At 44.7% G+C, this 12,339-nt stretch overlaps 1 protein-coding gene across 3 annotated transcripts in view; it reads right to left on the bottom strand.

The window, feature by feature from the left end:
* Positions 1 to 12,339, bottom strand: part of SASH1 (SAM and SH3 domain containing 1) — a 308,822-nt gene that overhangs the window by 182,849 nt on the left and 113,634 nt on the right. The window contains exon 1 of one of the 3 annotated variants that reach the window (XM_044247100.1): positions 10,338 to 10,457. The exons of 1 other annotated variant lie outside the window; for it this stretch is intronic. In XM_044247100.1, coding sequence (XP_044103035.1) covers positions 10,338 to 10,457 — 120 coding nt within the window. Of the gene's footprint in view, positions 1 to 10,337; positions 10,458 to 12,339 lie in introns of those variants that run through there. One more of the 3 variants, XM_044247094.1, reaches the window with a different exon arrangement.

Consider the following 12,339-nt stretch of genomic DNA (forward strand, 5'->3'; position numbering starts at 1 on the left):
TTGAACTCAAACAGTCTGAACTACTCCCTTTGTTCTTAACTACCCTACAGAACAATCTTTCAGTTTTCTAAGATGTTTAATTAAATTGTTTCTAAATGTTCTAACTCTGTTACTCTTCTCTGTTTAAAACTTTTAAAATATGTATCATTACTTCTTTTTGTTAAGACTTTGTTTTTTTTTTAAACTAGCTTCAGAGTCTTTTTTTTTTTTAAGATTTTATTGATTTATTTGCAAGACAGAGAGATCACAAGTAGGCAGAGAGGCAGGCAGAGAGAGAGAGAGGGGGAAGCAGGCTCCCTGTGCGGCTTTATCCCAGGACCTTGGGATCATGACCTGAGCTGAAGGCAGAGGCTTAACCCACTGAGCCACCTAGGCGCCCCTAGCTTCATATTCTTTTTTTTTTTTTAATTATTTTTATTTATTTATTTGACAGACAGAGATTACAAGTAGACAGAGAGAGGAAGGGAAGCAGGCTCCCTGCTGAGCAGAGAGCCTGATGTGGGGCTCAATACCAGGACCCCGGGATCATGACCTGAGCCGAAGGCAGAGGCTTTAACCCACTGAGCCACCCAGGCGCCCCCCTAGCTTCATATTCTTAACAAAAGCGAGGGACAGGTGCAGGGATCTCCCAGCCCCCTGCCCCCCACCCCGCCACACACACAAACACACACACACACACACACACACACACATGCAGAGCCTCCCCATGATCAACATCTCCCACTGTGGCATTGTGATTTTTAAGATATTACGAACTTGACTTTTCTCCCAATCCTGGCCCAGGGCTCCTAAAACTCCACAATTTCTGGAGCCATAGACTGTCTTTACCAGTTCAGTGGAGGCCCTTCTGAGCACACCTGAGTTTATGCTAATGAAGTGCCCTATGGTGGGGTCCCTAGAAAGCCTCAAGATCAGGCTGCTTGCCTGAAAGACCAGAAGATCAGAGGGTCGGACCTTTCAATCTCAACCCACCACCCCCAACTGCAGGCAGGTGGAAAGGCGCTCAAGACTGAAATGAATCCATAGCCAATGGCTAATGATTTGATCAATCATGCCTATGTAATAAAGCCTCTGTAAAAATCCAAAAGGACAGGCTTCAGAGCGCCTCCAGACTAGTAAGCACAAGATGTTATGGGCAGTGGCACCCTAGAGAGCATGGAAGCTCCCACACACGTTGCCCCGTGCATCCCTTCCATCTGGCTGTTCCCGAGTGATAGCCCTTTATAATAAACAGGTGATCTGGTGATCTAGTAAGTAAACCAGTTGATAGAGTAAGTAAGTTGGTTTCCTGAGTTCTATGAGCTGCTCTAGCAAAGTAATCTAACCTGAGGAGGGGGCCATCGGAACCTCCGGTTTGTAATGGTGTGTCAGAAGCTCAGGCGAGCGCCTGGACCTGGACTGCCATCTGGAGTAAAGATATTCTTCAGGACTGAGCCCCTAACCTGAGGCAGACAGTGCCAGACTTGAGTCAAATTTGTGGTCAGTGTCAAATGAGAAGTGGACAATTGCTTTCATAGTGTTGTAAAAAACCCATCAGGGGCGCCTGGATGGCTCAAATGGTTGAGCGTCCGACTCTTGATCTCAGCACTGGTCTTGATCTCAGGGTAAGTTCAAGCCCTGCGTTGTTGTTAAAAAAACAAGGGCGCCTGGGTGGCTCAGTTGGTTAAGCAACTGCCTTCGGTTCAGGTCATATCCCAGAGTCCTGGGATCGAGTCCCACATTGGGCTCCCAGCTCCACAGGGAGTCTGTTTCTCCCTCTGACCTTCTCCCCTATCATATTCTCTCTCAAATAAAAAAATATTAAAAAATATTAAAAAATATTATATATGTGTATATATATATATATATATATATACACAGACACACACATACAACAACAACAACAAAAATCCCATCAGATCCAGCAGAGTAGTATGGTTACTACCACTGATGAATCTACACTGGCAGTTCATTATCACTCAAAATCCAGAGTTTACATTATGTTCACTTTTGGTGTTGTACTTTCTCTTATATGGGTTTGCACAAATATATAATGACATGTATCCACCTTTATAAAAATCCTCTTTACTCCATCTGCTCATCCCTCCCTTTCCCCCCGAAAAACTGATCTTTCCACTGTCTCCACGGTTTTGCCTTTTCCAAAATGTCACAGATTCAGAACCCTTTTCTGATTGGCTTCTTCGATTTAGTAATATGCATTTAAGCTTCCTCCATGTCTTTTGATAGCCTGATAGTTCTTTTCTTTTTAGGGCGGAAAAATATTCTATTGTCTGGATATACCACAGATTATTTATTCAATCAGCTACTGAAGGACATCTTGGTTGCTTCGAAGGTTGGGAAATTATGAATAAAGATGCTATAAACGAATCTGTGTGTGGTTTTGTGTGAAAATAAGCTTTGAACTTCTATGGTACTAAGGAGCACACCTGCTGGATTGGATGGTAAGAGTATGTTCAGTTTTCTAAGAAATCACCCAACTGTCCTCCCAAGTGTCTGAACCACTTTTCATTCCCATCAGCAATAAATGAGAGTTCCTATTACTCCACATCCTCTTAAGCATTTGGTGTTGGTGGTTTTTTACATTTTGGCCATTGTTATAGGCGTGTAGGGGTATCTCATTGTCTTTTTCCAAAAAAAAATTTTTTTAACCCTGGGTATTTCCAAATATAGACATCTGTAAAATTGCCAATACTTTATTCTGTAAGTGAGGTATTTAAAATCCTCTGAAAATGAGTGTAAGCCTAGAGCAAAGAACCTTATTCTTAAACTAGAATATTCCTTTCTTCTACAAATAACTTAATTTTGCAACACTGCCTTTTTAAAAGCATCCCAAAAAGCTTATAAACATTTTGGGGGCTCTAATAAAATACTTGTTGGTTGACAACAAGTCTAAGTATTAAAGTCCAGGGGTGCCTGGCGGGCTCAGTTGAAAGACCACATGACTTTTGATCTTGGGGTTGTAGTTCGAGCCCCACACAATTAAGAGATTTCTTAAATACATAAACTTAAATATATCTATATCTATATCCATCTCTCTCTCTCTCTCTCGTTGTGTGTGTGTGTGTATATATATATATATATATATATATATATATATATATATATATAAAAGTCCACAAAATTAACTAGGATAAAATTTTAAAGTAACTCGAGCTCAGGATACATCCCAAGATTTTTTTTTTCATTCTTTTTCTCAAATGGCACTTTTCATTAAAATTAAAATCAAATGCATTTGTTTCTTTCACTGGTATTCCACTATTAACCTGAATAGCAGGAGAGAAAATGAAGCCATAATCAAGCATAGAGTCACAGGTAGACACCCTAGACCCTCCTCACACTACGCGCTGTAAAATCAAACTAACGAGCAATGGATGGCCCACCGAAACTGACTGAATCAAATCCGCATCACACACACCAAGGAAAGTCGCAGCATAACTTCTGTGAGAGGGCATAAGAATCCAATGAGCATTCATTATAAATACAAACATATTCATGCTTTTACCAATCACTTTAGAAGGGTGAAAGACAACGAGAGAGCCCTTCAGAGGAGCAATGACTGATTACAGAGAGGAAAAAAACTGTCTCCTTATCAAGCGTTTGTCTTCTGAGTCTCAGAGACACCCCAAAGCCTGGGTACCCAGCATCTGTGCTACAGTATCTCTATTACCCGACTGACATGCAAGGAAAAATACAAGTGAGGTTATCTCAATGAAGCATCTCATCTAATGAAGTATTAATGCCATCCAGTGAAACATATTATGGAACCAAAGATGGGACACTAGACAGCTGGCCGGGAATACAGCTAAGGCAACCATTTTTGGGTCTCATTACCGAAAGTCAATCAATCAATTAATCAATAGGCAAAGCCTCTGAAAAATGACAAATCCAAATGGTCACAAAAATACGTTTTACCTCAAAATTAGTTTGAAGGTTTGGTTAAGTCTGACAGTGTCAGTCTTAGTCTGTATTCATGGGCATTAAATCGTTTAGTTAGTTCTCAGAGCCTCAGCCTCTACCCATTTAAATCCACTATTCTGAGATCCATTTTATTTCTACTGTATAATAAGAACTTGCATAAACCATGAGTAAGCACATCATGTATCACTGTCAGAGTATTATGGTTAAGTCTGAAGCCAAAAGCACCCTTACAAAGAATACATTAGACAAGCTACCAGTTACAGGTTTTCCTCTTATGTCCTTTGTAAAACAGAGCTACAGATCTGCTTCTGAATTAAAATGCACAACTGAATATTTCTCTATCTTTTGCTGTTCTCTGGAATTAAAGATCAGTCAGCTGTGAGACCCTGTGCATATTGTACAAATAATAATTCCCCTCTTTAAGGAACAGCACATCATTCACTCCAACAGATAATGACAGGTAGATAGATATGTGTACGCAGATATGTACCTAGATATTTTTTTCTTCAGGACAAAAAAGAATCCTAGGACTACAACATGTCTAAAGATCTCTTATACTAACCCAGCCTACTTGTGAGCTTAAGAGAATCACCATTTGAAAGGGACCACAGAGCAACCCTTGACTACTTAGAGATACTGAGTGGAACTATGGGGACTAGTGGAAGTCAGATACATCACATGGTATGTTCCCTAAACATTTAGCCCAGGTCTCACCATGGCCAACTCACCCACCCACCAGAATTACTTCTGTAAGACACAGAAGGGATCATGTTGGGTGTCTGTTAAATTCTGCACTGGCTGCTCACTGGAGCCCAGAAAATGACTGTACCCACCTCCGTGCTCCATGCTACCTCATGTTTATTCCCTTTGGCTCTACCCAGAAACCCATCCCTCCCTTCTTTCTTCTTTACCTCTCAACCCCTCACCGGGGAAGAGTTCTTTTTTTTTTTTTTTTTTTTTAAGATTTTTTATTTCTTTATTTGACAGACCAAAATCACAAGTACACAGAGAGAGAGGAGGAAGCAGGCTCCCTGCCAAGCAGAGAGCCTGATGTGGGGCTCGATCCCAGAACCCTGGGATCATGACCTGAGCCAAAGGCAGAGGCTTTAACCCACTGAGCCACCCAGGTGCCCCCGGGGAACAGTTCTTAACTAACACCTAACTCATGGTCTGTGTCCCAAGTGAAGGGCATTTCTGGAAAGTGGCCTCCCTCCGCACCATGCCCCTACCCCGGGCCCTCACTCCGTGCCCACTGCACTGCGGGACTGAGTGCTTCTTTACATGAGGGATGCGGGGGCTGCTGCAGGTCTTCCTACAAAAGTAGGTCTTTCTTGGGACGCCTGGGTGGCTCAGTTGGTTAAGCAGCTGCCTTCGGCTCAGGTCATGATCCCAGCGTCCTGGGATCGAGTCCCGCATCGGGCTCCTTGCTCGGCAGGGAGCCTGCTTCTCCTTCTGCCTCTGCCTGCCTCTCTGTCTGCCTGTGCTCGCTCTCTCTCCCTCTCTCTCTGACAAATAAATAAATAAATAAATAAAATCTTAAAAAAAAAAAAAAAGTAGGTCTTTCTGGAAGACGGGGGCAAGTGTTGCTAGTACTTAGCTCAAGAGCTTAAGCCAAAAGACTGATTAAATAGATACATGATAGAATAAACCATAAAGCTGCTAGTAGGGGTTATCTTCTGGGAAACAACACATGATCCAAATCCCAGCTCCTGTTTACTATCTGTGTGACTGAGGACACCCCTGTGTACGTCTCCACTGTGACATGGGGACAATAATGCTCACTGGTCACAGGAGAGAATCTAGGAGGTATGGGAAGGGCCCAGGACGGTAGTGGGACCCAGTGCTTGGGAACATTCCCTGCCCCACCCCCACCAGCTGCATTCTGTCATCAGAAATGGGAGTAAACAATGAAAAACAAGCGTCGGTGGTAAATGAGGTGGAAAAGGGAAGGGGTTACAAGGTAGAGAATGGCCACTGAAGGCATAAGTGGGGGGTGGGGGGAGGTGAGAAAGGTCACTGTAGGGCAGGGGTCTCTTTCCACAGCAAAAGATTTAGTGACTCCAGCCAGAATTAGGAGACTTAATTTTGTCTCTGGCAAAGAACTGAAAATCAGGAGGCTATAGAGTTCTGCTCCCTACTCTGTACCTTGAGCCTTTAATTCCTGCTCTAAATGAGGGGGTGGAGGGCTGACTTCCAAGGTCTCTGCCCCCTGCGCTCCATCACCCTGCAAATGCACTTATAAAAACCACGAGGCTCTCAGCTGGCGAACGGGAACATAAAATTAAGATGAAGTCAGAATATTTGAAACTGGGGCTGACTCTCAAATTCCAAGACCTAAAATTAATTAAGTCATTAGCTGATGGGCTAAACAGGAGACACCGCCCTAAGAATACGTAAATTAATGCTTTCAAAGGAGTTTGCAAAGCCCCCTGGGGATCTTACTAACATCTCCCCTCCCCCAAACTTTGCCTAAAACTACAAAGCAAGCGGGGGAGAGAAAGGAGTGTGTGTGTGTGTGTGTGTGTGTGTGTGTGTTTAAGGACTTTCCTCAGTAAATAGCAAGACTGGGTAAACCTAACAGTTTTTGGACTGAAGTCTACTATGTACTTTTCTGTGGCTTACATAGGCGTAAGAATGGGGGACGGTCCACAGTATTGCCATACAATGGATATTCTCTTAAGCACTGCTAGGAAATGGGTGTAAATTGTAGGAACCAAGCAAGGAACAGAGGAAAAATAAGATTTGGGGGAGGAGCATCTTGCAGGATCTTGCAAACAATAGGCAACTTACTAACTCCCTTCTCCTCCCTTCCCAGTTAGCAACCAGCTTTCAAGGACTGGCACAGCTTTAAGAAGTCGTCCAGTTCTGAAGGAAAAATCAGAATCGTCACAACTTATGGAACGGATAATCAGTGCCAGAAAAGTGATCTACCATGTCTAATAACTATAGCAGTTCCTACTCATAAAAACCACTACCTTTCCTGCCTCCCCCCAAAAGAAATGTTTTGTCTGCAACATAAAGATAGAAGAGAGAAATCCCATAGGATCCTCACTTGTTTCACACTTCTCCGCCGAAATGCAAGCAGGTGGTCGTGAAAGGTGACATGCTTTGAAAACCCAGGCGGACCACATGTTGTGGCGTTAAGGAACTGAAGAACAAATTTCACAAAAGAGTCATGGTCTGATTGTTCAGGGTTTACAAACATTTCACAATCTGTCATTATCGTTTCCAGTGGAAGCACCACGATTCTGGTTTTTATGATGAAACTGCTCGAGTGGTAGTTCAAGGAAGAGCAGAATTTATTAATGTTTTCATAAATCTACCCCATTGCAGCAGGTACGGTCTCTACAGTACTGGGCTTTGATGTGGCTCTTGCATTTCAGAAGCATATACTTTCTTCCTTTTCCATTCAATAAAACCTTGTACTCAGGACTCAGTAAATCCCAAGTACCAGAGATTTTAAAAAGGGGTGGGGGGTAAAATACTGACCCTGCCCTCCAGGCACTCACAAGGGCTAGTGTTTTGGTAAGCTCATTTTCTCCAAATTCTCTATTTGCATATTCACTTACCAGCATTTATTCATTCTAGCACAGCTCCAACATTTTCATGCCATAAATTATACTACTATTTCTTCTCTAAATAAGCATTTGTTAACAAATTATCTAAAAGCAACTGGTTGGTTCAGAACTGGGCAGGACTGAATTAATTTAAATGCAAAATGTAGCCTAATGAACTCCAACAACCATCCTGAGATCTATGCCCCAGGGGGTTAGAAACCTACAAAATCCCTGGGGCGGATGCTCAGTGCCTCTCAAGTTGGAAAAGGGAGCTGTGCTCATTCACCTAAAAAATATTTAACTCAACAGGCTTGGAGGTTTGATTTCTACACTTCGTGGAATCCAAAAAGTAAAGTAGCTACTGTGCCTGAAGCCTTGCAAGTATGTTTGGATGTATAATTCCCCTACTACCTCTACTCCTCTCAAGTTCTGTCCTTTAAAAGATGCTTTGAAATAGCATTTTCCTAAAATACTGGATGTAATTACATTTTTGCTGTGTTGATCTGGGACAGTTAACTGGGGGAGTATCATGGCATCAGCCTATACTGAGAACTGGGGTACAGGCTGTCATTGTCACTAACAAGGTGTCTGTGCCATTGGTCAAGTCACTTCACCTGTACAGGCTGACAAACTGCAAATCTTATTCAAAAAATGGAGGAAATGGTTTCTTTTATCTCAGAAAGAACAAAGAAAGTCAACTGTCAATTGTCTTGATACATTTCTAGAAAGACAGGTTCCTCTAAACACGTGGATGACTATTTTCTAAAAGCAGAAAGAGTAAAGATCCTTTGAAGATGGTGACCTTTTACAGACATGCAAAAAAAAAAAAAAAAAGAGATAAACCGTATCTTCTTCTGAATTTCACTAAGAAACAATCCTGATGCCCATGTTTACCCCCAAAGGAAAATAAGATTGTCTAAAAGATGGGAAAGCAGAAGTGAACATACTTGCTTTGGGCCAATCATTTACATTCTTTTCCAGCCTTGTACTGAACTACTGGCTCCGTAAGAAGTACATATTTTCTTTTCTCCTACATCTGCCCTTTGAATAACAGGTTTGAGCTTCTCCAGCCCCACCCCATCTTTTAAATCAGCCAAAGAATACTCTGTCACAACTGACCCAACAGCGCTGGAATCTGCCAGGGAAGGGAAAGCAAATCTTCAAAAAGTGCCACCTGCCAACCCCCCCCCCCCAAGCAACCCTGAGCCCACACTCCCATTTAAATGAGCCCCTTCAGCGCTCCCCTCCACAGCCACACCCGAGTAAGGGATGCAATGTGATGTTATCAAACCAATTTTCTCAGTGACTAAAAATTTACAGAGCAGGATCTAAGAAAGAAATAACAAGGTATGTTTCTGCCTGACTGACATAAAAAACAATCTATCACTATAACTTTCAAGTATGCATTGAGTTTTCTGAAATTTCACTAAAGGCCCATATTCATTAATAAAGTTCAGAAAATGCAAAAACTCGAGATTTAAAATTTTTTAAAAACATACTTTTTCTAAATACTAGAGAGTGAAAAAAGCAGAAATCTTCAGTCTTCCCTGGTTTTCGTAAACACCAATGAAAACCTAAAAACGAGTTAGGTGAGACTAAAGGATGTCTGGAAAGATGAGACACAGGACTATTTGCAGGGGGGAAAAATAGATAGCTATCACTTATTGAGTACCCATTATATGCCAGTATGCTGAACACTAGATATACATTAACATAGCTAAAACTCAGAGAATCTAAAGCAAGGTAATGAAACTGAAGATCTCGTTTCTTTGCCTCATTTTGAGGTAATGAAACTTGAAGATCAGTGGGGTTGAATACCTCGGCCAAGGTCAAGCAGTCAGTCAAAAAGGGACAGTGGGGATTTGACCCAGCCTCACTCACTCCAAAGCCCAAGTGCTTAATTCCTGTGCAAAAACAAACAAACAAACAAACAAAAAACAGCAACACTTCTCATCAACCCCAAAGGAGAGTTTCTTTTAAAAAACTACACCTTCCATCAGAAAGATAAAAGACCCCAAGGTAAATAGAGAGACTTTTCCGACAACTGCCAATTCCAAATCTTTACAGTGAAATTGACTCTTCATGTGTAGATTAAGATGTTTGACTGTAATAGCGCCCACGCATTTGATTCCGGGCTACCTGCCTACCTACAGCTCCATCAAAATACATCTACTAATTCCCCAGGGTTTTGAACCCTGAACAAGTGAAAGCTTCATCCTCCATGCATAAGAACTATTTTCCAGAAATTATGCCAAATCCATGGGCGGTTTTAGTTACTGGGTATTTCAAAATACATGACAATACAGATTCAGCGAAATAACTCCTATTGTTTTTCGTTCCAAACATAAAACAAATATCCTGTAATGCTACAAGTTGAAAAACTGCATACAGAGTAAGGGCATTCTTGGGCAGTTCTGAGAAGATGGTTGTTTTCCTCTCGTGGTCAGACAACAAATGGTGAAGAGATAAACATCAGTCCCATCAGCCTCTTTCCCAGTCCAACTGTGAAAGCACAACAGCCAAGTACTACTTATTTACATCTACTCTTTGAAGGAAGCTTTCTAGCCTCTTCCACGCCGACCTCTCAGCAGGTGTCCCAGATTAAACTGGTGACCATCGCACCCGATTGTTTAAAGAAAGATCTTTGATGGGATCTGGGGCTGGTTATTTTTTAATTAGGGCTTGAAATGCTATACGGTGTGTATTCAACCCCCTGGGACCGACAGCGAGAGAAGGACAACTCCGAGGAGTGGGCTTGCCCGCTCGGGCGAGCGCGAAGGGAGCGCGAGTCGCGGAGAGGGCTGTCCAGCCCGGGGGCCTGTGCCCCGCCCCTCCCGCGCCCGCCGGCTCCAGGTAACTCACCAGGATGCCCATCACGTCGGTCCAGAGCCGGGAGAACGCCTCGGACATGCCGGCGCCCCCCTCGGGCTCCGGTTCGGGCTCGGACTCCGGCCCCGGGCCGGCTGCTCCCGCGTCCTCCATGGCCTCGTCCCGCGCGCGCGCTCGCCGGCGGTGCGTCCGGGTCGGGTCCCCCCGGGCGCCCTCGCTCCGCACCAGCGCGCGGCCGGCCCCCGGCGCCGGTCCCCGCCCGCCGCGTCAGCGAGCCGCGCCCCCGCGCCGCATGCCCCGGCGGCCCCGGCGACCCCGCGGGGGCCCCCCTCGCAGGCGCCCGCACCTCGGCCCTAGGCGGCAGCGGGCCGCGCGACTGACAACTCCAGAAACTTTCTCCGCCGGGCTCCGCGCGGCCGCGGGGTAGCAGGAGGCAAAGCCCGCACCACCGAGTGGTACCGCGGGGAGCGCCGCGGCCCCGCGGCACTTAAAGCCGCGGCAAAGGCGGTTCTTCCTGGGACCGGGCCGGGCTGGCGAAGGCGCTCGACTCGTCCCTTCCAGCAAGTCTGGGCAGGGCCCCGCTGGGCTGAGCGCGGGGCCTCTGCCCCTGGACGGGCGCGCCTTCGGACCCCTCTCTCGAAAATGAGCTCTTCCAGCTCCACATGACTCTCTCCCCTCGACGCGAAAGAAAGCGTTTAGCAACAAAAGGTGCTCTGATGTCAGGCTCTTTGCATGGAAATGAGCCACAGACAGGAGAACAAATCGCCTGTTGAAAGAGCAGCCGCGCGGCGGCTCCCGCCTGCCCAGGCTCCCAATCGCGCCATTCACTGAAGCCTTTTCGGTCCCAGCAACTCGAGATCTTGAATCTCCTCTCGCGGAAAGAGTTTCCCCGAGTCGTCGGTGTGGTTAAACAACCCGCACCTCGCCCCTCGCGAAGTCGAGCGACCTCAGGAAATACAACTCTGCCGCCCGCAGCCAGGACTTGCCAGAACAAGTGGGAAAGCTTGGGCACGAGCCATTGTGTGCACCGTTTTTTATCACGAGTGGGACAGTTTGGTTCCTGGATGCTCACAGTGCCCTCCATTGCTGGGGGTTTCAGCTATTTAGGGAAAATGAACTTCAGGTTTTAATGGTTGCCTTACAGCCAGGGCATAGGGAAAGGCCGTTTTCAAAACTCAAGGTTAGGGTTGTAACCGTTTAGCCAACACACACTCTGGGTCCCATGTGTGTGTTTTCACAAGGACAAGGTCCGTGACAGATTTATTTTATGAGGGAAATAGCCCTGTAGAGGTATTTATCCTTTTTTTGATTCGTTCTTTAAAACCCACTCTGAGCATTTCCTCTGGGAAATGACAATACATGTCACATCTGATTTGGTGACTGATCACTTTGCCAAACAGTTAAGAAATGTAAGGATAAAGATGTATGAAAAGAAAGGCCATCTGTACCCCAGTGTTCATAACCCCAATGGCCACAGTCGCCAAACCGTGAAAAGAACCGAGATGCCCTTCAACAGACAAATGGATAAAGAAGATGTGGTCCATATGGAGTCCACTATGGAGTATTATGCCTCCATCAGAAAGGACGAATACCCACCTTTTGTATCAACATGGACGGGGCACTGGAGGAGATAATGCTGAGTGAAATAAGTCAAGCAGAGAAAGTCAATTATAGTATGGTTTCACTTACTTGTGGAGCATAAGGAATAACATGGAGGACATTGGGAGAAGAGGAGGAGAAGTGAGTCGGGAAAAATCGGAGGGGGAGACAAACCATGAGAGGCTGCGGACTCAGAAACAAATAGGGTTTTGGAGAGGAAGGAAGTGGGGGATTGGGTGAGCCTGGTGGTAGGTATTATAGAGAGCACACGCATTGCATGGAGCACTGGATGTGGTGCATAAACAATGAATTTTGGAACACTGAAAAAAAATTAAATTAAAAAAAAGAGAGAGAAAGAAAGAAAGAAATGCAAAGAAACAGCTCCAAAGTGAAAGGACTGAGTGGTATAAAAAAGCAGGTGAGATGCCCCAGACAG

The sequence above is a fragment of the Neovison vison genome, chromosome 1 (assembly GCF_020171115.1).
Source record: "Neovison vison isolate M4711 chromosome 1, ASM_NN_V1, whole genome shotgun sequence".
Lineage (NCBI taxonomy): Eukaryota > Metazoa > Chordata > Mammalia > Carnivora > Mustelidae > Neogale > Neogale vison.